Raw genomic sequence first — 26,293 nt, 5'->3', positions numbered from 1 at the left:
TTTAAACCATTTTTAAAGGCTATCAAGGCTTAAGCCGATATCAACAAAATATTAAATGGCGAACCATCGCATCCATACGATTAAGTACCTAAATATTTCTTATCATTTGATCCGTCAGCAGGTAAAATATTGTACATAAAAGAATTATAGTATATTAACACATCCTAAATTTTTTTATGATTCTGGCCCAAATGAAAATTAAAAGTTTTAATTATTAAACGTAAGAAGTGTCTTTCAGCCTTTTTCAATATCCTACGCATATAGCTGGCGCAGATCTGTAGCCTTATTGATAACCACGTCCAAGCAAAGTTTGCTCAGCCCGATATGAAATCTCCCGTCGTCGGGTCAGGAATTTCCCATCACCACTTCTAGATATTCTTGCCTCTTTATCACTCTCTATATAATCTGTAGTAATATTATCTTCCATTGCTTCGCTTACTCTAGTTATATTATTTCCTTGTTATTTTGTTTAAACATTTTTCTCTTTCCCCGCATTTATCCAGTATTTTACTAACATTGTTATATGTTCATTAGATATGTTAATATATTACCATAACCTCATTGACCTTCTTTTGGCTATATTCTTTACTAACGTCATTGACAAAAGACCAGTCAAAAAATTCCAAGCTATTCATTCTAAGAGAAAGAAGATCCTCTCTCAGAGTACAGAGTTAAAAGGTGTAAGGCAGACATAAGCTTAACAGCTTAACTTACAAGAATTGTTTATTTTTAAAAATCGATGAGTATTTTTAACAAATTAATTAAATGCCACTTGCCAATTGATTAAAAACTCATTCGACCAACGCTGGGAATGGCACACGAGTATCAGAATTGTCTTAGATAGTCTTCGTATCAGATCGAAATTCCCCCAACCCTCTTATAAATATATTTGTGCGCAACAAGTGTCGTGAGTTTCGCGCTTCATTCGGCAGAGATAAGGCACTGCCCCGGGCTATATAAGCAGCGCCGCATCAGTCGGCCATTACACAAGTCTAAAAACCAATTCAGAGTCATGGCAAGTAAAGCTCTAATCGTTCTGGCCGTGCTCCTATGCGCACAGGCCGTCTTTGGTGTAACCATCATTACCAAGTCGCAGTGGGGCGGTCGCTCGGCCACTAGCAAGTCCACGCTGGCCAGCTCCCTGAGCTATGCTGTAATCCATCATACCGCTGGTAACTACTGCACCACACGAAGCGCTTGCGAGACGCAGTTGCGCAACATCCAGAGCTACCATATGGACAGCTTGGGCTGGGCTGATATTGGCTACAACTTCCTGATCGGTGGTGATGGCAACGTATACGAGGGTCGCGGCTGGAACGTTATGGGAGCTCATGCTACCAACTGGAACTCCAAGTCCATTGGCATCTCCTTCCTGGGCAACTACAACAGCGACAAAATAACTTCCGCTCAGATCACAGCTGCCAAGGGTTTGCTGTCTGATGCTGTTGCCCGTGGCCAAATCATTTCCGGCTACACTCTGTACGGCCATCGTCAGGTGGGCTCCACTGAATGCCCTGGCACCAATATCTGGAACGAGATCCGCACCTGGTCCAACTGGAAGGCTTAAGTGCTTAATATAATCTAGGCTCTTCAGGCTTCAAAAATATATATAAACTGCTGCAAAATAAAAACTTTTTATAATACAATACACTGTCATAATTATATACATATGTTAATAGCATTCATCGGGTGTTTTTCTGAGGGCCTTCCCCACAAAACAGAGCTTATTTACACTTTTGTTCAGTTCTTATACTTTGTACTCATTAAAAATGATTAATAAGGCTATAACAGTTTTGTGCCAACCTTATTTAGTTTACATATTCCTGATCAGTTTGTCTGTATGAAAGGGAGTGTGGGAATCTAGAGCGAGAGAGTATAAATTGAAATAGATATTCCCATATATCCAAACCAACATATGAGGCGTTTATTGTATTTTTATGAATTTTCATTTTGCAGCATTTGTAAATTTATTAAATTGGAATCCATTTCAGGGATTTATTATGCCCTCCAGTTGGACCAGGTGCGGATCTCGTTCCACAGGGTTGTGCCGGGGCATTCAGTGGCGCTCACCTGACGATGGCCATAGAGAATGTAGCCGGACACGATTTGGCCACGGGATACAGCATCAGCCAAAATACCCTTGGCAGCATTGATCATTGCCGAGGTGGCAGTGTTGTGGTTATAGTTGCCCAGGAAGGAGATGCCAATGGACTTGGAGTTCCAGTTGGTTGCATGTGCACCGACAACGTTCCAGCCACGGCCCTCATATACGGCGCCATCGCCACCGATCAGGAAGTTATAGCCAATATCGGGCCAGCCCAGACTGTCCATATGGTCGCTCTGGATGTTGCGCAGCTCCTGTGCACAGGCAGCCCTGGTGCTGCAGTAATTTCCTGCGGTGTGATGAATAACGGCGTAGCTTAAGTTGTTGCCCAAAGTGGTCTTGCTCCTGGGCGCGCGGCCGCCCCATGCCGATTTGGAGACGACAGCAACTCCAAAGACGGCCTGGGCGCAAAGGAGCACAGCCAGAAGGATAATAGCCTTGTTAGCCATAGTTGAATATCGGATGTGACTCGTCTATGCCAATTGCTAAAATGCTGGTGCTTATATACCCCAGCGGCATAAGGAGTTTTGCGATTTGCACTATGGTCTGATAAAAGACTATCAACATATGGTCCTGATACTAGTATCAAATCCATGATATTTTTAGCGCTGTTTAGAAAAATAAGGAGCATGCAACCAATAAATTTACAATGAAGATTGCGATTTTGTTAATTTATGACTGCTGGTAAGTGCAAACATTCGAAAAAACTTTCCGTCGCATTGCAGGGGCATCTTAGGTATATATTGTTGCAGTCCGCAATCTGTCCCTTGGTAATGCGGACTTCTGATTTGGAAAAATACCTAGGAGTGAACAAAGTCGAGGACATTATAAATAAACAGGCTGAACTATATTGCGCGGCTGAGAACCAATCCAAATCGTCTGGGCGCCTTCTAAAGAGGCGTAGAATTAGAGGAGTTCGAACGCGGAGCATTGTGGAATTCTTATCCAAGATCGGTTTATATAACCACCCTATTCTTGTACATTTTTATTTTAGACTTAACAATAGATTAAGAAGTTTAAAAAAATGTCTCGAAAAAAAATCTTCTTCGTCTCAGCCTCCAATGGCACATAGGCAAGACGGATAGCAGGCCTTAAAATGGTTCGCAGATTGGGCAATAAGCAACTAGTTACAACGAACAGTTGTTTACCAACTTGCTACAACCTTCGACCTTAATTTTCGGAAAGGAATCGTTTTTCACCAGCTTAGCATGCTTTTCTAAGCTAGTTAGGCACTAAGACAAGGTTCTATACATAGTATATTTGAGGGTTGATCATAATATATATTAATAAGATCTTGCTAAAATGTAATGAGTATGGCAGAACTAGTAAATGCCAAGCTTGGAAAGCAAACTATGAAAAGTGATAAAGCGAAACAGAAGGACAGACAGACATTGTTGTATCGTCCTAGTATAGGGTCAGAGGTGTATCTCTCTTTGCGTTACACATTTGATGATAGCCTTACAGTACATTCTACTAAGTCATAAAGGCATGTATTTGTCAAATAATTCATCCCGATGTAAATATATACTGCTTATATGTCGTCAGGTTCTTGATTTTGAGAGAGCGGCCGCCCTCTGATGATTTTAGAAACGACAGCAACTGCAAAGACGCAAAAGGAGCCAGAAGGACAATAGCCTTGTAAGTCATAATTCTAAATCGAATGTAAAACATCTTAGGTAGCTGATAAAATGCTAAAGCTTATAGGATAAGCTCGACAACGAACCATGGCCAGATGGGTCAGCTATCAAAATATGGTTTCGATACTATTATCAGTCACTGCAGAATTGTGAACGCAATTTACTAAAATAAAGTAAATCCAGTTAAAAATTTACAATGAAGATAGCAATTTGATTAATTTATGGCTCCTGGTTCATACACAAGCTATGTATACAATGAGCTGGCAAATTATCTTGACTCGTTCGAGAAGCATGCCAAAGTCTGAATCAAATTATTTTCATTAGTATTGTTGAATACGTATTGTAAAACTGATACAACTTTTATAGGTGTGTTTTCTTGCAAATAAACAATCTACAAATACCAACACAACAACTTTTTATACGAATTTGGGATTGGAAATCATCTCACTTTTTGTAGGGGTACTGTATTGATAAACAGAGGAGTTGTTATTCATATATGCATAGTTCATAATTCATAGGGAAGCTTTGCAAAATATAAAAACATTTTAAGCCTGGCTAAATTCAATTCAATTCAATTTACTTAACACAATCAAACATCTTTGTATTGTCGATGCCGTGTTGAACCTTGCATAAGAAATTTATAATCTTGTTCAAAGTTAACTCATATTGATTTCTTCACAGCCCTTCTACTCTTTTATAGGGTATGAAAATACAAAATCGTACGATGGGTAATTATAATTTCCAACCCAATACGAGACACGTGATGTTTTGATTTACTTCAGACTTCAGAATTCTTATCAAATTATAAAGTGCTTTTATAAATCACTAATAAGTCCAATCGATTAAAATACTTTGCTTGTGATGTAGATGTCAGACTCAAAATAAATTATAATGGCACGCGAACGTGTGGTCAGATTTTTAACACTACCCAATTAGTTTTTGAATCATTCCCTTATTTTCTTCATCTTTTTTTTCAATAATATCGCAAAAGAATAGAAAATATCAGGGAGAAAAATGATTAGCTAGTGGACCTGACAAGAGATGTAATAGTGCTCTGGCCAAGGGTATCTTACTTTGGATGTTCTTTGAATATGTATGTATGAAAGGAAGATAGGCGGGAGTGGGAGTTATGACACAGCATAACACGAACACGAAACTTAACTTTTCGAACACGCACAAAAACTTACGGGAAATTATCTCAAGGCACGACCAACACGGTCGACAACAGGCATACATTATTCATTCCTCTACAAAATTAATTAACAGGAGTGCTTAAATCTGCTTCATTACGTAACTTTTTCTTCACTGAATATCTTTGGCACTTCAATTCGGTATTAAAGCTCTTACATTTGAATTTACTGTCTCAAGCTCTAATAAAAATTATTTTTTTTTAAAAATAATCTATAGTTCTATTTTTTTAAACTAATATTTATTCGAATATCTTTGCATATTTAGTATATAGTATACATATAGATGTTGTACATACATAAATAATATTTTTCGGATGTCTGTGAAGTGTGGTACACGAAATTCATGCACACATTTAAATTAAAAAACTGACATGCCAGTAAATATGCATAAAGTCTTACAAGTTAGCTTAAAACATAAGAAGAACATGCTTTCGCATAAATATACTTCCCTTTAGATTCTTATAACATCCGTTCGACTCTCTTTTTGGTAACAACTACTTGCGCTTAACTAGGTAAAATTCACAGGATAACGAAATGAAAACCAAATGCCAAACGAAATTGACGCGGCCAAGTATACAACTTTATGGGGCTTTAGACGAGCATTTTGCCATATATATACGTTAATTTTTAGAGCAAAATTCAGAGAATATTTATATTTGGTTAGGTTTGATGCCTTTTACGATTAATAACAATACGCGACTGCTAGCGGAATAAATATGACAGAATTCTTTTCATTCTGTTTCACAAACATTTTTCAATACGATAATACATACAATATTAATATACGACGAAGTACACATTTTTGTGCAAACTAAACTGCATTGACAGAAATAATGTAATCGTATGTGGAATATATATGGAATATATGTGGCAACCAAACGAGAAAAGTTGTGCTAATATGGGGGCAAGAGAGGAAGCGTGTGGGCGAATGTTTTGCTCACAACACGATAATTCTGTAAAAACTTTAATGAAATCACAACTTAGGCCTGACTTTCGTTGCGTCCAGGTACCTGACCGGGTATATTAACCTGACGATCATGCGGCGAATGCAGTCCCACTTGCACATGAGGATCAGTAACGTCGTTGTATGACGGTGGCGGCACTACGCCTTCGATTACATCGACGCCACCATCAATAACCTCTAGGTCCTCTTCGTCGTCATCACCGTTAGAATCGTCTGAGACACTGGCGCTACCAGTATTCGCCTGTTCGCTACGTCGCATTGGTGGTGTGTTGGCATTCACATGAACCGTATTGTTGTTGTTGGGCATATCGTTGTTATTGTCCAGGTTGTCATTCGAGTTAGGAGCAGCATTGGCAGCGACCGCATCGAGTGCCACAAACAGTGGCGTGCTGCCACCACCGTCAGCAGCCGGAGCTTCACCCGTGGCACCTTCATCCTCATTTTGATAGTTGGACATAGCCACCTGATAGGATGGTGGTGGTGCCTGTTTCAAGTATTGAGCAATGGCTTCATCATAATTGGGCAGCAGTGTCGAATACGCCCGCTCCTCAGCACCAAAGCCACCGCCGCCCATGCCGCGGACTGCCATTTCGGGCAGGACGCAGGGTAGCAAGCTGCGCAGATGCTGTTGTCGTAGAGTCAAGTACTTGTAGCAGCGCCAGACAATGCCAATGCAATAGGCTTTAAGGAACACGATGCACACAAAAACCACAAGCACAACAACCACCAGCTCTTCGGGAGGCAGTTCCAGCAGCTTCTCGCGCCACGGAAGCCGATGGGACTCGGCAATGATACGATGAATGGCCTGTAGATAGCACAAGTAACCAGCGGCGGTCAAGCTACAAATGCGAAGCATGCAACAAGTTATTAAAAGTTAAACTATATCACATCAAATTTAACATTTACGTTGTGATTGCAAAGTCGAACAGCTGCAAGCAGAAGAAGGGCAACAGATGAGATGGCTTCCCTTTGATTGTTCCATAAATCATCATCAGCGTAATGGCTATCATGCATGTGCACACGAGACCGCCCATGTCAAAGTTCTCTACAAACGGGAGCAGTTAAATTAACAATGATTTCTTAGCGCAGCTCAGACCCGACTGCTTACGGTAACGCTTACGGTAGTTGAGGGAATGATCGCGATAGGCGTAGGGCGGATCCACCTTGCTCAGTGGCGTGGGCAAAGCGGGTGCATTCAGATCGACGGTAAAATCATGATTACCGCTTTCCAATTCATCCATCATTTCCGGATTGCGCCAAATGACAGCCAGGACGCTCAGTGCCAGTATATTCAAGAACTGCGAAAAATAAGAAAAAAAATAATTATCAGTTCCTTCGTCTTAACACGAATAACTCCTTTATCAACTACAGTGTAAACTCTCATAGCCAGACAACTACCGGCGCGGCGTTGTGGGAGCTTTCACTAAGGATTAGTAAAATATGTGCCTGCCATGACCGTCTGTCTTATTTTAAGCCAAATACTCCCTCAGTTTAAAGCTATTTACATGGGTCTATTTTAGGCTATACAGAACTCCTCTATTTGTCAAAAGAGGATTTCATTTGATTCTCTGCAAGAGGGCAAAAATTTTCTTAAAATGGCAAAAATATATTTCCACAGCTGGAAGAAAAAGTCTGTATAATAAAAATCTTTAAATATGAAAGGTCTCCTTCATTTCTTTGGCAGCTGTTTGGCAACAGAGACACACTTCAGAAACGTCCACCGGCTCTAGCGATTGCCAATAATCTCTATGTTGCGTTTGGAGCCAACTGAGATAGCCTATGAAGGCCTCGTATGGGAGTTCATCGGAGATCTGGCAGTGCAGTCGATGGTGGTAGCTGCACTCTCGATCGTAGATCCAATTGCGCTGCTCCGGCGGCTGCATTCCAGTGCGCTCCAAATGCAGCATAAACGCGTCTCGATCGGAACCATAGCAAAGCCGTGTCGTAGTGTAGCCAATGCCATCGTGTAACTGCTGCAGCACCTCTGGTTGCGAGATAATACGCTTTAGTTCAATGGATGTGGAGTGTCGGTCGTGCAGACGAATGAGCAACCAGGGAGGCACTAGGGCAAAGCGCACACATGAAATTAGCTGGGCTATGATGAGCCGCCTTTTAGGCCATTGGAAATTGAGCCAGCGCACGGCGGCCATGAAGACTTCCAGTTCTGTGTTGACTCCTATGCCGTTTGAACTCAGCAGTAGCCAAAGCGCATGCATCGGCAGTTGGAGGAACTCCTGCGAGGCGACTAGAGTCAGAAAAAAGCGACCGACGCGCTGCAGCAAAGGACGATGCACTCGTTCCATGCGCAACAGTCGCGCCTCTAGATACAACAGCACTGACGACTCCTCTGTGATGCCATGTGCCAGGCAGTGCTCGCACTGCCTCTCCAGCTGCGGTATCCTAAGAAAACTGGCGGCTCGCAACACCTCCAATAAGCCGAGCCGAGACAACAGCGGCGCATCCGCAATCATCCAATCGTAAATAAGCCGAAACGCACGGGGCGTTACCCACTCGGATGGCAACTCCACGTTCACAGTATCGTTGCCCAAATCACAAAACAGACCCGAAAAGCACTGCAGCACGATAAGATGCACTTGGAGACTGCTCTGTGCAATGGTTATCACAGCATTAGTCTTTCGATCTTTCTGCACAATCTCCGACAGCAGCTCGTAAAGATGTGGCTTGGCGACTGGCGCTTGGCGCTTCAGCTCCGGCCATTCATCAGGTGCTTTATACCCCAGTGACATAAGCGTGTGATCTGCCAAATTATTGTGGGGCGTATCAGACTGGCAAAAGATGGGCGTATAAGCAGAGGAATTAACAGCCCGTGGCTCAAACTTCTCTTGCCATCGATGCCTTGCCCCAAACTCAGACTCTTCGCTCAGTGGGTTGGAGGAGGCAATGGACTCAATAGATGTCGAATTACCCTCTTCGTCCTCGCATGTATCTTCATTATATTGGTGCATCGCATTGGAGTAGCAATTGGTATCGGAAACGGCGTAATCACGGTTGACTCCGATGACATTGGCAGTGGTACATTGGCCGCCAAATAGAGTCCCAAATACATTATACATTAAAATTTATTTTCAGCTAATAATAGAGTTCTTTGTAAAAATTGTCAACAATGTGAAGTAATAGAAATTGTGTCCACTTGACGAAGACAAATAAGTCAATTCAATTTTTCACCGAACTTATAAATTTATTGGTGAACTTATATAGGTTAGTCTCTGAAGGTTGCAGGAGCAAAAGCTTGTTTTCTAAAAGTGATTTGACCTTAAAGCTAAAATACTAGTAATTTCCATTAGACCGAATATGGAGATTATATAAAATAAATAAATCGTGATATCAGGAACCTGATATTTTTAGTCACCAAATTAAACATCCGCTCGCATAAAGAGAGATGATAGCATGATTAATCAAGTGAACTCTTAAAAATTCGGAAATGTCTGACATAGATAAGCAAATTTTGATGCACAAATAAGGCTAAGATAAAAACAAACAAGAAAAGCCGTCTACATTTGGCACACCGAAGATAACATACACTTGCTACACAGACTACGGATTTGAAGATATGTGGAGCGAATTATGAAGCCTTAATTGCTGAGTTTGCTATAGAATATAAATGTCCGATATTTGCTTATATGTATGGAGAAAGTGGAAGAACTCTAAATATAATATTGTTACACAATCAATGACAAGCCCACTATCCCATTTTTAAGGGTATGCTCAACTGCCGTACATGGGTTAAAATAAGGCAATGTCTCGTCACGTGGAAAACTTTCGATCCATATTTACTTTTGTACATTCATGGTCATTTTTGAGGGCTTTACTTAAATATTTATGGTTGAAAACAGCTATTTTTACTTAAATTAGCTGAACCTTACGCATGACCTTTCATGTGATTAAAATTGTTACGAAATGGCGCTGAAACTTGTCAAAATCACAGCCGGAAAGCTTTGTTTACTTGGTAAGTCAATTGTTTTGATAAAACATTTTAATTTTTGCAAGACTTGCAGTTTAAATCAATCCTAAATCTGAGATGATGAGTAAAGTCTAACGATTCAATACTGCAAAATACCTATAAATCAACTAGCATATGTCACGTCGTAATATAAATGGTTTGTTTAAATATTGCAAAATCGTGCAAGGCGCCGGGCGACTCGAAGTGGGTTGGCCTGCGGTTAGATTCATGCAAATAAAACTTGAGTCGCAGCGCAGCTCATTTGACGTCACAATTGCGCGAAATACGAGAAGCGAAAGTTGACAACCTTCTCAACAGTTTTTGCAACTTTCAAAGTCGCTGCCTTGGCAACAGTTTGAGAGTCACAGTGCAGCGACAATTGATTTTTCCCTTCGTGACACTGAACAGGGTCAACTTGTGTGCGTGTATGTGTTAGCTGCGCGGAAATAGCTGCAGTAATGCGTAGGTGTTCAGATGTGCGTAGATACTCTAATCAAGGCTTTTGCGTCGCAAATAGCTTACCAGGTGCCATAGGCCAATCATCAATGTAGCGGTATGCACATGCAGGCCAAAGCAGCAGGTCCACTCCTTGTTGACCCGGCCATGGTTGCTGTTCCCATTGTTGTTGTTATTTCGTTGCGGGCCCATTTTGACACGGATCCTGAACATTGCACGTCGCTCTGAGGCGACAGGTGTTGCTGTGTAGTGTCGCAGTGCACTAGAGACGGGGAAATGCGAGAGATCAGGCATTAATTATGTTGATGTGCATCGAAATTAGATCTACTTAATGCAGTAATGTATATATGTACGTGTGTATGCATGTATACACACACACGCACCCACTCGCCAATCTATGAAATAATGTGCATACATATGTATGTGTGTGTAGTATGTATTTAATATTGTGCCACTTTTTCACTTCAGATTGTGTCTCATTCGTACTCGATTTGAAGCACTATATGCTAAGTTTGTTCGATTTATTATATACGCATTTCACAATTCTACCTTGCAGATGTTGTTTTTTGTAGGTTTGACTAGTTAAAAATATCAATGTGTCGCACTTTATATGTTTTTACGTACAGAGCTCCGATTTGCTGCTAGCAAAAATCCAAGTAATCAGACAGTGTGTCCGTTCTCTGTTAAATAATCGGCTGCATATCGATATTCTCAAATGGAATTATTTGGTTGCGATAGTAGGCATGTACGCTGTTCCCAAGCAACTCTGCTGTAACAAAATTTTGCTCTGCAGTATTTTTTTAGAGATACTAAGGGAATAGTGTAAAATAAAATGGAATATTAATTTAATAAATTTGATTATCACTAATGAATATTTAGCTTCAAATTTTTTATAATATATACTGAATATTTTCATAAACAAAATAAACGCCCTATTTTAGGTAATAAGCCAGGCAATCGATAACACAATACACAATCGATAGCCCCATCGAGTTGCAGTAGAATATATTTTGTTGTTGATTCAGTTGCGTCTCGTCTCGTGTGCCGTTCTTTGCGTAACGTCAGATCCGTTGTAATATTATTTTTATTTTTGAATATAACTTGGCAACATGGTATTGATAAAGGAATATCGCGTTTGCATGCCGCTAACTGTGGAGGAGGTGAGTACACTTCGTATTTGCCGGTGCAAGCCAACTGTTAACAATTCAACATTTCGCAGTATAAAATTGGACAGCTGTATATGATTGCGCGCCACAGTCTGGAGCAGTTTGACGAAGGGGAAGGTGTCGAGGTGATGGATAACAAGCCCTGCGAAGATCCCGTTCACGGCAAGGGACAGTACACAGAGAAACGCATACACCTGTCCAGGTAATAACTGGCACTATCCCGTCAGGATATGTTCTCTCATCTAAGCATTATATTTCTTTCCAGTCGGCTTCCATACTGGATACAGGCCATTTGTCCGCGCGTTTTCTACGTGACGGAAAAGTCATGGAACTATTATCCCTACACGCTAACAGGTGAGTTTGCGACCATCTGCCGCGTATCTATTTATAGCTCAATGCCCCACAAATACGGCCAGCCCAGCCTGCAACCATACCTCTCGCGATTAATCCACTCCAGCTTTCCAGCTGACTGGTCATAATTATTTGTATCCAATTATTCGTTTAGTTGACATCAAAGTCACTTTGCCATATGGTTGCCCCCTCGTGCCCTCTCATCGATTTGGCGCCTTGGCCTGGCATGTCTACGATAAGCGTACATATATATTTATGTATACTCCTATGGATATTTGTGACCATATCGCTTTTGTCATGCCACCAAGACGTCACGGTCACAGCCGTTACCTTTCTGATAACGCTTACAGCAACAGTGTGAGCGTGGCGGTAGGGTCGCGAGTGTGTAATCTGTTAACAGGTGCTCCAATTCACATCGATCCCGGCTATTGCTAGTGACTGATTTGTTTGGGATCCTCGATTGTTGGTATTTGAGCAAACAATCCCGATAAGCCTTGGCAACGTGGCAGCTGTAACCAGTCTGCTTAGTGGGCTCTACAAATAAACAGATTGATATGACTTATACGCTAGTTTTTGGTCGTTTTAGATATTATCAAGTGGTAACTGATAACAAGGGTAACTAAAATAAATACAATATAATCCCTCCACCCAAGCTATTTGTTGTACAAATTAAATTAATTATACGGCCAATGCATTTACAATATCAAATCCACCGACGAATGCAAATATAAAATGGTATTTGGTTTTCGCTTCCATTATAATTCTTCAAATGTAATTAAGCAGAGAAACAAACAAACACACACGCAGATATTTTGGAACCTAATTGGCTTTCGATGTTTCTATTTTTAGTTATTTTTCGGTAAAGTTAAAATTATGTCATGTATTGATTTTTTCCCTTTATATTTTTATGTTCATGTTGATTCAAATGACTGACCACATGGCAGAATACACGGTAATTATCTAAATTGATTGGGCATGTCGACTCGCATATATATATATAAACATATATACTTTGCATATTACAGTGCTCCTTCATACCCAAATTAAATGTTTTAATCAAGACCAAATATGAGAACAACAATGGCAGCACCGAGAACGTAATTAGTATTTAAAAGAAATCTTAACTTGGAACCAGCTAATTATTGTTATTCTATACAGTGCTTAGATCTCAGCGAGGAAGAGTTGAAGGCGCGTTCAGTAGACCATGTGGACATTGCATTTGACGAGTTCAGTGGCAAACATTATAAACGCGAAGAGGATCCAAAGTTCTTTAAGTCAGAGAAGACAAGTTAGTCTAACAATGAAAGATCTTGAAGCATTTGTAACTGTTTTCGTTTGCAGATCGTGGTCCACTTATCGAGGGCTGGCGTGAAACTGATACTCCTATTATGTGTTCCTACAAGGTGGTGCTGGCCAGCTTCGAGGTTTGGGGTCTGCAGACCAAGGTGGAAGACTTCATACAGCGTGGCATTCGGGATATTTTGCTTCTCGGCCATCGCCAGGCCTTCGCTTGGGTGGATGAGTGGCATGGCATGACCCTGGAGGATGTACGCGCCTATGAGCGACAAAAGCAAGCGGAAACTAATGAGAAGGTTCAGTACAATGCGAATCCACAAGTAGCCAAGGATAATGACGCTGCCGCCAATGGTAGTACAACGCCCACGGATGGGGGCGACTCTTAGAATATTGTTTAAATGACAGCTAGTTGAATTTTTGTGAATGTTATACCAAATTATTGCCAACAGGGCCGGCAGACAGTTTTAACCTATAGCTCAATAAGATAATGTTATGGGACATTGCGAGCTTACAAATTTCTCAAGTCGTAGCCATAGAAAGTACACATATATACTACATATATAAATGGTCCAAATAAGCTCAAGATACTAAATCTGACTTGCAGATAGACATAGAAACAAATATGAGTACTACTCGTAACCAAAAAAGAAAAACATTATATTTATGATTTGCATACTGATATATTTATGTGGGCAACTATTTTAGGTTTGGTTTTTGTTAACTATTCTCTTTAGTTATTTGATATGTATCCTCGTACATAATACGCAGAAGCTGTAGATTTAAATGCGCTGATGACTTAAATGTACAAATACAAAATTAAAAATAAACGAACGTAATTTGTGTAAGTAGTAAACCTTTTGTTGCAACTTTATTGCTTAGATAAGATCATACACATGCCTCTATAGGTTTCTTAGCCACATTTAAAGTTTGATGGCTGAGGTGGTTTTATATATTCGCTGGGTACACATAAATGTTTAAAGACTAGCGTCGTTTCAGTTTTTATAGTGCCTTAAAAGAGAAGCCAAGCATTTGTTTTGGCAATAGAAAATAAAGCAATTAGTATGCGCTTGTCGCAGCTTTTATATACGGCACTCACAATTGGTAGTCTAACATTTTCTGACGGGCTTATCAATCAGCTGTTGATGCTGCACACATGCATAGCTACATATACATAAATCAATTGGCACTATTAACACAGATACGCGAGCACCCATGGAAAAATGAAAACAACAAAATTTCATAACAAACTCACTCTCACAGCTAACACACACAGCAGCAACAATATATAGGCTCACACGTATGTCTCGAACAGCTGATTTGGTTGAAGAGATCTCCGATGCCGCCAAAATATGTCAGCGTTTAGCATTTGCGCCTCATTTGAACTTCAAACGCGAGAAAAGTAGCACAGACCGGGCGAGAGATACGGATGCGAAGCGATTAAAAACTAAAGCTCGGCAACAAAAACATGACATTAAAATATGTAGCAAACGCAGCCGCATACATCTATGTGTAAATAGTTGCCGGTTTGGAGCGATTCTGGCATTATAAAACTGCAAAACAAAAATCATGTGCGAATCCAAAAATGTGAAAGACATTCGGAAATTGACGTATCCAAACTTACACGTGTTTTCAAAGAGATCGCAATAAATACGCATATAGATTGCCGTGCCAGTGAATAAGAATGAGAATGAGCCACCGAAGCACCTTTACTGATGGAAACTCATTTGCGATTAGTTTTTGTCTGTTGCTGGCTATTTTCGGCAGGTGCGCAAACTATTAATCAGACAATGCTGAAAGTGTTTTCGATAAGTGCCGTTTATATTGAGAGCCTTAACTGGTTGCGCATACGTCAAGTAGGCCTATTCATATATAATTTCCAATTGGTCTCTGATCCTCGTATCTTACTGTTGTATTAAATCTAATAGCTTCGTACCGGTCTGTGTCAATGTTAATATTTGGCTCTCTTTCATAAATCAATCTGCTCACTTTTTTTTTTTTTTATCAGCAATGGGTAAACCAGCGTCAAATGGGCTTATCGTAAAAGCTATTTACATGCGCCTAACTGCACCATGTTTATGTACCTGTTGTATAAGCCAACCTGAAGAGCACTGAAGTGTGTCTAAGCTTTTCGACTGAACTGGTTGATTTATTTAACAGGCTCTGATATTTTTTTTTTCGTATTAATTCATCTTTTTATCTTGTTTTTATCACAATTTAAAGAACTGGAATAACAATCGATTTGTCTATTCAAATTTTTGTGTCGAAAAGAACACATGAATTAATTGTTATCTATTTCAATTTAATCGGTCTTGTGACAAATATCTAGATATAAATTAATTGATTGTCTGAGGGGCATAAACACAAGATGAGGCTCACCACTCGACACTGCGGAATGTGGTTCATACTTTTGGGGAAATCCATTAAAAGGGTGGATATTGTTGGTCAGGTGTTTAAAAAAAAAACAAGTTTCAAGTATCTTCCGATCGATTTACTTAATAATTTGGCAAAGCTGCCAGATATTGAATTTTCAGCTGGCGACAAATGGGCGGATGAGTGATGTCTAAACTTAAAGAAACGAAATATATGAAAGTGGGCTATCCATTTGTATGACATATGTATTTAATTATCTTAATTTTGTTCAAATGTTTTGAATGGTAGATCAATACTTTCTATACAGACAGCTTTTGGAATCCTAGAATTAAATGGTGGTTTCTAAACATTTCACCGCAATCTAATAAAAAGCCCTGCTGGTAGGTGATTATATGGCAAGGGTATCATCATATGACTAACTAAATACCTCTGCCCGTTTACTATTATTTAAAGCAACTTGCTTATAAGTGACGCAAAGGCTCTTAGATTTATTGTTAGAATTGGAGGCACAATTAATCATGGAGCGTTCGATTTATATAGCGCTTCTTATCGTGTCTTTACCTTTGGCAAAAACAAAAATTTCCCTTGTATGCCTCTCTTCTCCACATATAACTATTCTAGAAAATATATTCATATTTAGGTCGGTTTTCGTATAACTGTTTGGGATTTTCAGTAAGTAGATAAGCTATCTAGCTTCTTGCTTCTGTCTTAGCTGTCATATCAGGTAATACGCGATTACCTGATGAATGTACTGTGTGAACTGCCTAAAATAGCTCGGCGTCTGGTCTATATTTGTTTTGTTTATAAGAATTTCATACAAAATCTTAAACACATGACAGATAAATATCATCTGATAAACTTACTTTACTAATTCGGGGCACTTGTATTCTGTCCCATTCTTTCTAAAATTTTATTTTAAAATTTTATTATTTGTATACTCTACTACAAAGGTACAAATGAGTATATGGGCTTTAAGGACGCCCAAAGTTCGAAATAACTCTGCTACGAGCAGTACACAGAGCCGAGCCCTGATTCGAATTGAAACCTTTATTTAACATGAGGGGGACCCCGTCTAAATGCATAAATAAATGTGTCCGCAACAACTTGAGGCCAATTTGTTTAAAATTAAAAACTAACTTTAAGTCGAAGCGTGACAAGCTCTTGAGTGGATTTATTTTTATTACCGAATTGATAAACTAGTTTCAAGTGGCTGCACCAAATCGAGAAAGATAAAGGTGTAGAAACATAATGTCTTATAGCACTTTATGAGATCAATGCAAACGTTTCTTATCAACTTTTTTTTGGAAAATACGTAAATTGGACATTAAGAAAACAATTTCATTTTCATATAATCATATTTGTGTGAAAAAAAACCGGAAGCCTGAAATCGCTTACTCGTTGGTAGATGGACCTAATCCAAGCTACGGGATGTTGATAAAGAACATAACAGTTCGCCTTCTAGTAGAGAAGAGAGCATATATCTAGGGTGAAGATTTGCATTGCTCTGTCTTTCTGTTTGTAGGCAGTGCATGTACCTAATATGCGCCTTACATACGAGTTCAAGCTTCCCAAGATCGGTCTATTAAATCATTAACCTTTATAAAAAGGAATAGCTCGAGTTGTTATATGGAAACAATTTTTGTGTTAAAGTAACTCAGCGATTACGAGCTTTACTATCGTTTTTACACATTTACAAGCCCGTAGCCACAATTCTAGCTCTTCTTCTTTTTACTTACTAGTTTGAATAAATAGTTAATTAATTAAATTAAATTGAATTTACATAGGTTTTGCCGGCTTAGACCTTGGCCATGCTGTTAATAATAAATTACAATTATTCAATATTTACTTCAATTTGTTTTGATTGGCTTAATAAATCGCAAGCGAATTGTCACAACCAAATGTCAGACAGCATGAAATACTTTTCAATTAAAATTGATTGCCAATTGGTTTTAGTAGGTTGCGCACTTGTCTATTTTGTTTGCATTAAGCTGAACAGACTACGTAGATATATCTCCAAAATTTGTCGGTCCTATGGAAGAACAAAAATATGGAATTATTTTGAGACTAATTTTCGTCTTAAATAAGGCTGGTAATTAAATTTGGTTACTAACCGAATTATCGCTGCAAATTAGTACGATTCTTGACTTTCTGTTAGTCTTTCAAATAACACACATACGCCATGTGCGCAAATATTTGTTCTTCACGATTTTGCCCAACAGTCAGTCAAGCTAATAACGTACAGCTACCATTTTGGTAAATTTCAAAACAAATATTTTCGTCGACTTTAATTATAGCCTGAACCCATTAAAAATGTATAAAGAGGGTATAATGTGCTTATGTGGGTTTATGTAACATGCAGAAAAAGCAAGATGCCAAGAACTATTTATATTCTTGATTCAGGACGACAAGCAGCGTTTTCATAATATAATATAATAATATAATAGGTCCATAAACTGGACTTAGAGACTTTTTTAAAGTATAACTGAACATATGCAAGTTTCTTACGCAAAACGAGTTTATCATTTAGCGACTTGGGTTTTCGAACATTAAACAAAAACTCTAATAATAATTGGAAATTGAACACAGTTTGCTTATTACATTATCTTAAGTTAGATATATATATATGTATATATATTTATATATACATCATGGATATATTGGTATGTTATTCATATATACATTTTTATACCCTGAGCCCATTAAAAATGGGTATAAGGGTATATTGTATTTGTGCAAAATCAAAATGTATGTAACAGGCAGAAGGAAGCATCTACGACCCCATAAAGTATATAAATTCTTGATCAGCATCAATACCCCTCCGCTACCACCCCATAGCTATAAATCAAGTTAATAACCCAACTTTTATTGCCAACCAATTGAAGCCAAAATTTAAATGCAATTGACTTTTTCAGTATACACAAATATTCCATGATACAATAAGATATACTGTAGAAAATTTCATAAAGATCGGTTAAAAAAAACCAAAGGTTATATGCAACTGCGAAATTGAATAGAGCAGCATATCCGCGCGGAGATATGACGTTCCAAAACGACAGAACTCCCCGCGGAGATATGACGTTCCAAAACGACATAACTCCGCGGAGATATAACGTTCCAAAACGACATAACACCCCGCGGAGATATGACGTTCCAAAACGACAAAGCTCCCCGCGGATATATGACGTTCCAAAACGGCATAACTCCGCGCGGAGATATGACGTTCCAAAACGACAGAACTCCCCGTGGAGATATGACGTTTCAAAACGACATAACACCCCGCGGAGATATGACGTTCCAAAACGACATAACACCCCGCGGAGATATGACGTTCAAAAACGACAGAACTCCCCGTGGAGATATGATGTTTCAAAACGACATAACACCCCGCGGAGATATGACGTTCCAAAACGACATAACTCCGCGCGGAGATATGACGTTCCAAAACGACAGAGCTCCCCGTGGAGATATGACGTTCCAAAACGACAGAACTCCCCGTGGAGATATGACGTTTCAAAACGACATAACACCCCGCGGAGATATGACGTTCCAAAACGACATAACACCCCGCCGAGATATGACGTTCAAAAACGACAGAACTCCCCGTGGAGATATGATGTTTCAAAACGACATAACACCCCGCGGAGATATGACGTTCCAAAACGACATAACTCCGCGCGGAGATATGACGTTCCAAAACGACAGAACTCCGCGCGGAGATATGACGTTCCAAAACGACAGAACTCCCCGTGGAGATATGACGTTTCAAAACGACATAACACCCCGCGGAGATATGACGTTCCAAAACGACATAATTCCGCGCGGAGATATGACGTTCCAAAGCGACATAACTCCGCGCGCAGGTCGAGGTCGGTGCAAAAATCGAAACTTTTTCGATGATTTTTTGATAATATCTCGGGTAAATTATGTCTGATTTTAAAATGTTATACCTTTTTGAATGCGTACGGATCCCAACCATCAATTGGCATTCAAACAAATTAATCATCGATGGGTTAAAAAATGTTGTTGACAAAATCCGATTCGTTCGTAAATTCAACCTTTTTGATGATTTTTTGGAATATTTCCGTCAAATAATGTCCGATTTTGCAATTGCATACAATTTTTGAATCGTAAGGATCAGTTCTATCGATTGGCATCAAAACAAAAGAAATCCAAAATGACGTTCCAAAACGATATAACTCCTCGCGGAGGTCGCTCGGAGGTCGAGGTCGGTTCGAAAATCGAAACTTTTTCGATGATTATACCCTGAACCCATTAAAAATGGGTATAAGGGTATATTGTATTTGTGCAAAATCCAAATGTATGTAACAGGCAGAAGGAAGCATCTCCGTCCCCATAAAGTATATATATTCTTGATCAGCATCAATACCACTCCGCTACCACCCCATAGCTATAAATCAAGTTAATAACCCAACTTTTATTGCCAACCAATTTAAGCCAAAATTTAAATGCAATTGACTTTTTCAGTATACACAAAAATTCCATGATACAATACAACTGTAGAAAATTTCATAAAGATCAGTTAAAAAAAACCAAAGTTATATGCAACTGCGCAATTGAATAGAGCAGCATATCCGCGCGGAGATATGACGTTCCAAAACGACAGAAGTCCCCGCGGAGATATGACGTTCCAAAACGACATAACTCCGCGGAGATATAACGTTCCAAAACGACATAACTCCGCGCGGAGATATGACGTTCCAAAACGACATAGCTCCGCGCGGACATATGACGTTCCAAAACGACAAAGCTCCCCGCGGAAATATGACGTTTCAAAACGACAGAACTCCCCGCGGAGATATGACATTCCTAAACGACATAACTCCGCGCGGAGGTTTGACGTTCCAAAGCGACATAACTCCGCGCGGAGATATGACGTTCCAAAACGACATAGCTCCGCGCGGACATATGACTTTCCAAAACGACAAGACTCCCCGCGGATATATGACGTTCCAAAACGGCATAACTCCGCGCGGAGATATGACGTTCCAAAACGACATAACTCCCCGCGGAAATATGACGTTTCAAAACGACATAACTCCCCGCGGAAATATGACGTTTCAAAACGACATAACTCCCCGCGAAGATATGACGTTCCAAAACGACATAGCCCCGCGCGGAGATATGACGTTCCAAAACGACATAACTCCGCACGGAGATATGACGTTCCAAGACGACATAGCTCCGCGCGGAGAAATGACGTTCCAAAACGACAGAATTCCCCGCGGAGATATGACGTTCCAAAACGACATAACTCCGCGGAGATATAACGTTCCAAAACGGCATACCTCCGCGCGGAGATATGACGTTCCAAAACGACAGAAGTCCCCGCGGAGATATGACGTTCCAAAACGACATAACTCCGCGGAGATATAACGTTCCAAAACGGCATAACTCCGCGTGGAGATATGACGTTCCAAAACGACATAACTCCCCGCGGAAATATGACGTTTCAAAACGACATAACTCCCCCCCGCGGAAATATGACATTTCAAAACGACAGAACTCCCCGCGAAGATATGACGTTCCAAAACGACATAACCCCGCGCGGAGGTTTGACGTTCCAAAACGACATAACTCCGCGTGGAGATATGACGTTCCAAAACGACAGAACTCCCCGCGGATGTATGACGTTCCAAAACGGCATAACTCCCCGCGGAAATATGACGTTTCAAAACGACATAACTCCCCATGGAGATATGACGTTTCAAAACGACATAACACCCCGCGGAGATATGACGTGCCAAAACGACAGAACTCCCCGCGAAGATATGACGTTCCAAAACGACATAACTCCGCGGAGATATGACGTTCCAAAACGACAAAGCTCCCCGCGGAGATATGACGTTCCAAAACGACAGAGCTCCCCGCGGATATATGACGTTCCAAAACGGCATAACTCTGCGCGGAGATATGACGTTCCAAAACGAAATAACTTTGCGCGGAGATATGACGTTCCAAAACGACATAACTCCCCGCGGAAATATGACGTTTCAAAACGACAGAACTCCCCGCGAAGATATGACGTTCCAAAACGACATAACTCCGCGCGGAGATATGACGTTCCAAAACGACATAACTCCGCGCGGAGATATGACGTTCCAAAACGATAGAACTCCCCGCGGATATATGACGTTCCAAAACGACATAACTCCCCGCGGAAATATGACGTTTCAAAACGACATAACTCCCCGCGGAAATATGACGTTTCAAAACGACATAACTCCGCGCGGAGATATGACGTTCCAAAACGACAGAACTCCCCGCGGAGATATGACGTTCCAAAACGGCATAACTCCGCGCGGAGATATGACGTTCCAAAACGACATAACTCCCCATGGAGATATGACGTTTCAAAGCGACATAACACCCCGCGGAGATATGACGTTCAAAAACGACATAACTCCGCGCGGAGATATGACGTTTCAAAACGACATAACTCCCCGCGGAAATATGACGTTTCAAAACGACATAACTCCCCGCGGAAATATGACGTTTCAAAACGACATAACTCCGCGCGGAGATATGACGTTTCAAAACGACATAACTCCCCATGGAGATATGACGTTTCAAAGCGACATAACACCCCGCGGAGATATGACGTTCCAAAAAGACAGAACTCCCCCGAAGATATGACGTTCCAAAACGACATAACTCCGCGGAGATATGACGTTCCAAAACGACAGAACTCCGCGCGGAGATATGACGTTCCAAAACGGCATAACTCCGCGCGGAGATGTGACGTTTCAAAACGACAGAACTCCCCGCGGAGATATGACGTTCCAAAACGACATAACTCCGCGCGGAGATGTGACGTTTCAAAACGACAGAACTCCCCGCGGAGATATGACGTTCCAAAACGACATAACTCCGCGCGGAGGTTTGACGTTCCAAAACGATATAACTCCTCGCGGAGGTCGCTCTGAGGTCGAGGTCGGTTCGAAAATCGAAACTTTTTCGATGATTATACCCTGAACCCATTAAAAATGGGTATAAGGGTATATTGTATTTGTGCAAAATCCAAATGTATGTAACAGGCAGAAGGAAGCATCTCCGTCCCCATAAAGTATATATATTCTTGATCAGCATCAATATAGCTTCTAAAATAGAATATATATGTGTAATTGATGTTGGAAGAAGAGGGTTCAGGGTATCCCCTAGTCGGGAGCTCCCAACTAGAACCTCTTACTTGTTTAGTATGTGTATCATCATTTTCGAATTCATATTTTGGTATATTTCCTTTTATATAATATGTATATATTTAATATGATATAAGTACAAGAGATTTTGTAGTCGAGCACACTCGACTACGACTTTTTGTTTTTATTTTGTATATTGTTAATTTTAACACTTGCGCAAAAAACATTGATAAACAATGCTAATTGCAACTAATCAAACTTCTAAACGCCACCAGCAAAATATCATTGAAATCATAAATACAAAATAGATATGTTTTCATATTAATTATATGCAATATGTGAGGTTTTGATATAACTGAAGTCCTAATCTGTACTAAAAAACTAAGTGCTTGTGTAATAAGTATGTGGAGATCTCTTTACCTCAGGTTAATTTATGTATTGGAAAACGTAGAATATTTACTAAATAATTTGATTTCTTACGGCTCACAGCATTGGCAATAATTGCTCAAATTGAACGTTGTTCAACTGTCAGCATTGTTTCTCTAATTTTGTGAGATCCGAACATATAAGTATGTCACAAACAGATCTACCGATGTGCTAAGTGACACCACCTTCATGTCAGCCAGAAAAAGCGTCGCATCCCGCGTTATATACAGAGCTAATTAGGGCCTCACAATGTTGGCTCTCATATTTAGTACTTGATCAGAGTGCTACCGATTAACTTGGCGCGGAACTCATGTACATGCACTCGTATAAACATGTGTATCTCTTACTTATGTATATTAAATATAACTTTGTATGTATGTGCATGTATGTACACAAGTTAAATAACCATAAACAACATTTGGGTTTAATTGGAAGTGCCAAAATCGACACGATGGGCAATTATTTGCTGGATACGCGTTAGTTGTCAAAAACTAGTAGGAATGTTCTCATCAAGGGGTCCGGACTAGAAAATACCCTATAGGCAAGATTTTAAGATTACAAATCTGCTTGAAACTTTTTATAATAATTAATATATTATTCAATTCAAAACTCCAAGATATTATTTACAAAATATAAGACAATTATTTCCAACTGCCGCAGGGCTTCAAATTTGATTAATATTTATCGCGTTCATCGTGAATATATTAAATTAAGCGAAAAAGTATAAAATGAAAAAGCATTTAGCCTATCAATAAATTCATGAACACTAAAATAATGATGGAAAATGACGATAAGATAGGGAAGGCCACAGAGACTCGTCTAGATCACATATTATTTGGGTTATAAAGCGTACACAGATTAAATCAAACAGATAAAATATATATATTTGTAAATGAACAACTCTATAAGCAAATAAAAATTGAATTGTGCTATCGATCTCTATTTATCACGGAGCTAGAGTGAACACAACCATAAAAGTTGAATAGCTCTTCGAATTGGCGTACGTTGATATGGTTTGAAGTTTTGGCATGCCAATAATTATCACCTAGCCCAACCCCATTTCCAGAAATAGATTTGATTGTACCCGCAATCAAATACGACTTCAATTGCGTACTATATTGTTTTAGCTTATTTATTAATGAATGTGCACAGGTATTGCGGCGCCACGTATGCTCCAGATGATTCCCCGACCCTGACAACTACGTCCACAACGGTGGCAGCTGAGATGCCGGCTCTGAACCCCGGCCACAGCTGCGTTAATTGGACGGCAGCGCCGGAGGCTGCAGACGGAAACTGCACCCGCCTAACGCGCCATGGATTGATCAGGTGCTATGGCGGCATGAATAACCTGGCATCGTTAAAGTAGGAGATTTAATGGCGGATCGGATGGCTTACTAATTCGTGACATTCTTACAGTTCCAAGCTGGGAAAACTCTTTCCGGCACAACAGATGCTGTTGTGCGGCTGGCCCAAGGAAGCCTTTAACCCGCTGGGCGAATTGCAAAAGTTTCCCCATCTGCGCTCCTTGACCATCGAATACAGCGGCTTCACAGAGTTCATATTCGACTTTCCGGATATGTTCCATCTGCAGGTGCTTATGGACACCAATTGGGTTTTGAGGTTGCCAATTTGTATGTGTTGTGCACTCATTGCAGGCAATTAACATATCCTGGACGAATCTCTCGTACATCTCTGCGCGCACCTTTAAGCGTGTGCATGCGTTGCAAATTTTGGATTTGCGCTGGAACCAGCTGATCCAGCTGGATGGACCGCTGATATTGCCACGCACCTTCCAGCAGCTGTACCTGGCGGGCAATCCGTGGAACTGTACTCGCAACTTCAAGTGGCTCTTGTTGCAGCCGGAGAAGGGTCGGCTGGTAGCCGATCGCGAGGAGCTTATCTGCACCGACCGCAAGTACAAGGAGCGACAAATGCTGCTTGTCATGCACTACAAGGTGGTAAGTATCCCGAAAGTGAAAGTAACTCTGGTCCATTTACTGATCCGCTTATAATTCCAGGTGCTGAGAAGAGAGTGCCAATCGCATGCGGATCTCCTGAACTGCACATGCGTAATGCATCACATAATTCCCAAGGCATACATTCCACTTTACACGGTCAACTGCTCGCATCTCCAGTTTCAAAGCTTGCCCGCGTATTTGCCAGAAAATACAACTACATTGTATATAAATGATAATCAGGTAAGAACGTCTAGCGTCTAGTGATATATAGTATTGTTATTTACGTTTCCGCTCACTAATCCATTTTAGATCAGCGACATTTATCCACTGAAAGATAATCCACACTATCGTCATGTGGTGGATGTGCAGCTGGAAAACAATCGGATCTCTAACATTGACCTTCTAGAGGACACATACTGGCTGCAAAACTTTCGCTTGCTCAATCTGCAGGGAAATCTGTTGCGAAAACTTCAGGTCTATGCGCTGGACAATGCCCTTAACGATAACGAGAATGCGAATCTCCTGCTGCTTAGCAAGAATCCCTGGCACTGCACATGCAAGTTTGGAATGCGACTGCGCGAATTGCTAACCAAGTACAAGGACATTGTTCGTGATGCGTGGAACGTCACCTGCACCTATATGCAGGGTGACGAGCTACGCCTGGCCAAGGTGCTGTCGCTGACGCGTCACGACATGTGCAACATAAGCCCTGACGATGGCATGCGAATCCATCCCATCGACTGGCTGAACTGCGTCCTGGCCAGTCTCATCATACTGATACTTGGCAAGCTCGCCTATGACTACTATTTCTATAAATATCACGGCCGGGTTCCTTGGATAGTCTTGAAGATGCCGTAGGAAAGCTCAGTTTTTAAATAGTTGGTTCAAAGTATTACAAATGTAAATAGTTGAGGGTGTTCGACTAGAGATACCTTTTAGCAAATTTTATTACAGAGTATAATAAAATAAATGCTTTTTGAGTTGCGCTATCAAATAAGTTCACATAGGGCAATTTTATCTTATTAAAATAAGAATTATTTAATTTGTACTTTTATATTATACAAAATTTACGAAAAGTGTAAATATATTTGTAACTGGAGCTTTTACGGAAGTATTTCTTAAGCGAAATAGTAATTATTGTATATTCAAGTATTTGTAATAGCTTTCTGTATTTTTCTGTATTTTAATAGCAAATTACTAAGTAAATATTTGCCTATTTTATTTATTGTTAAAATTTATTATTATAAAAGCAAAGAT

At 40.2% G+C, this 26,293-nt stretch overlaps 6 protein-coding genes across 9 annotated transcripts; 3 read left to right on the top strand and 3 right to left on the bottom strand.

Moving 5' to 3' along the window:
- Positions 1 to 981: 981 nt before the first annotated feature.
- Positions 982 to 1,646, top strand: PGRP-SC2 (Peptidoglycan recognition protein SC2). The gene has a single exon (XM_002049844.4). It carries the CDS (start codon positions 1,013 to 1,015, stop codon positions 1,565 to 1,567), a length of 555 nt encoding a protein of 184 aa, XP_002049880.1. The 5' UTR covers positions 982 to 1,012; the 3' UTR covers positions 1,568 to 1,646.
- Positions 1,647 to 1,880: 234 nt separating this feature from the next.
- On the bottom strand, positions 1,881 to 2,587 carry LOC6626203 (peptidoglycan-recognition protein SC2). Its single transcript, XM_002049845.4, has one exon. It carries the CDS (start codon positions 2,551 to 2,553, stop codon positions 1,999 to 2,001), a length of 555 nt encoding a protein of 184 aa, XP_002049881.1. The 5' UTR covers positions 2,554 to 2,587; the 3' UTR covers positions 1,881 to 1,998.
- A 2,561-nt stretch (positions 2,588 to 5,148) lies between these two features.
- On the bottom strand, positions 5,149 to 11,020 carry LOC6626652 (uncharacterized). 4 transcript variants are annotated; one of them, XM_015173860.3, is made up of 5 exons: positions 10,937 to 11,020; positions 10,379 to 10,574; positions 7,004 to 7,193; positions 6,802 to 6,940; positions 5,149 to 6,734 (listed from the first exon to the last, which is right to left on the bottom strand). In XM_015173860.3, the coding sequence occupies exons 2-5, from the start codon at positions 10,523 to 10,525 to the stop codon at positions 5,912 to 5,914; spliced, it is 1,299 nt and encodes a 432-aa protein (XP_015029346.1). In that variant the 5' UTR covers positions 10,526 to 10,574; positions 10,937 to 11,020; the 3' UTR covers positions 5,149 to 5,911. The 4 variants fall into 4 exon arrangements, with proteins under 4 accessions (XP_015029346.1, XP_015029347.1, XP_002049882.1 ...); XM_015173861.3 differs by having other exon boundaries at positions 7,016 to 7,193; XM_002049846.4 differs by having other exon boundaries at positions 10,862 to 10,989.
- On the bottom strand, positions 7,256 to 10,368 carry LOC116651089 (kelch-like protein 40b). Its single transcript, XM_032436842.2, has one exon. It carries the CDS (start codon positions 8,967 to 8,969, stop codon positions 7,545 to 7,547), a length of 1,425 nt encoding a protein of 474 aa, XP_032292733.1. The 5' UTR covers positions 8,970 to 10,368; the 3' UTR covers positions 7,256 to 7,544.
- Positions 11,021 to 11,307: 287 nt separating the features above from the next.
- Positions 11,308 to 13,956, top strand: rdgBbeta (cytoplasmic phosphatidylinositol transfer protein 1). Its single transcript, XM_002049847.4, has 7 exons — positions 11,308 to 11,472; positions 11,532 to 11,680; positions 11,744 to 11,832; positions 12,774 to 12,781; positions 12,855 to 12,926; positions 12,988 to 13,117; positions 13,171 to 13,956. The coding sequence occupies exons 1-7, from the start codon at positions 11,422 to 11,424 to the stop codon at positions 13,509 to 13,511; spliced, it is 840 nt and encodes a 279-aa protein (XP_002049883.1). The 5' UTR covers positions 11,308 to 11,421; the 3' UTR covers positions 13,512 to 13,956.
- Positions 13,957 to 14,520: 564 nt separating this feature from the next.
- Positions 14,521 to 26,170, top strand: swi2 (Protein singed wings 2). Its single transcript, XM_015174366.3, has 6 exons — positions 14,521 to 14,889; positions 24,231 to 24,440; positions 24,495 to 24,669; positions 24,734 to 25,036; positions 25,097 to 25,276; positions 25,346 to 26,170. Exons 1-6 carry the CDS (start codon positions 14,807 to 14,809, stop codon positions 25,892 to 25,894), a joined length of 1,500 nt encoding a protein of 499 aa, XP_015029852.1. The 5' UTR covers positions 14,521 to 14,806; the 3' UTR covers positions 25,895 to 26,170.
- Positions 26,171 to 26,293: the final 123 nt, after the last annotated feature.

This window comes from Drosophila virilis, chromosome 5, assembly GCF_030788295.1.
Source record: "Drosophila virilis strain 15010-1051.87 chromosome 5, Dvir_AGI_RSII-ME, whole genome shotgun sequence".
NCBI lineage: Eukaryota > Metazoa > Arthropoda > Insecta > Diptera > Drosophilidae > Drosophila > Drosophila virilis.
This window is presented reverse-complemented; position numbering and strand designations above follow the sequence as displayed.

Excerpts from the sequence above, each read along its gene's own strand:
- LOC6626203 (XM_002049845.4), bottom strand. The coding sequence starts at position 2,553 with ATGGCTAACAAGGCTATTATCCTTCTGGCTGTGCTCCTTTGCGCCCAG.
- swi2 (XM_015174366.3), top strand. The coding sequence starts at position 14,807 with ATGAGAATGAGCCACCGAAGCACCTTTACTGATGGAAACTCATTTGCG. Across the intron at positions 14,890-24,230 it reads TTGCTGGCTATTTTCGGCAG|GTATTGCGGCGCCACGTATG; the intron begins GTGCGCAAACTA and ends GAATGTGCACAG. Across the intron at positions 24,670-24,733 it reads CGGATATGTTCCATCTGCAG|GCAATTAACATATCCTGGAC; the intron begins GTGCTTATGGAC and ends CACTCATTGCAG.
- LOC6626652 (XM_015173860.3), bottom strand. The coding sequence starts at position 10,525 with ATGTTCAGGATCCGTGTCAAAATGGGCCCGCAACGAAATAACAACAAC. Across the intron at positions 6,941-7,003 it reads CAACTACCGTAAGCGTTACC|AGAACTTTGACATGGGCGGT; the intron begins GTAAGCAGTCGG and ends TCCCGTTTGTAG. Across the intron at positions 6,735-6,801 it reads TTCGACTTTGCAATCACAAC|CTTGACCGCCGCTGGTTACT; the intron begins GTAAATGTTAAA and ends TCGCATTTGTAG.
- PGRP-SC2 (XM_002049844.4), top strand. The coding sequence starts at position 1,013 with ATGGCAAGTAAAGCTCTAATCGTTCTGGCCGTGCTCCTATGCGCACAG.
- LOC116651089 (XM_032436842.2), bottom strand. The coding sequence starts at position 8,969 with ATGTATAATGTATTTGGGACTCTATTTGGCGGCCAATGTACCACTGCC.
- rdgBbeta (XM_002049847.4), top strand. The coding sequence starts at position 11,422 with ATGGTATTGATAAAGGAATATCGCGTTTGCATGCCGCTAACTGTGGAG. Across the intron at positions 12,927-12,987 it reads ACAATGGCAGCACCGAGAAC|TGCTTAGATCTCAGCGAGGA; the intron begins GTAATTAGTATT and ends TATTCTATACAG. Across the intron at positions 13,118-13,170 it reads CTTTAAGTCAGAGAAGACAA|ATCGTGGTCCACTTATCGAG; the intron begins GTTAGTCTAACA and ends TTTCGTTTGCAG.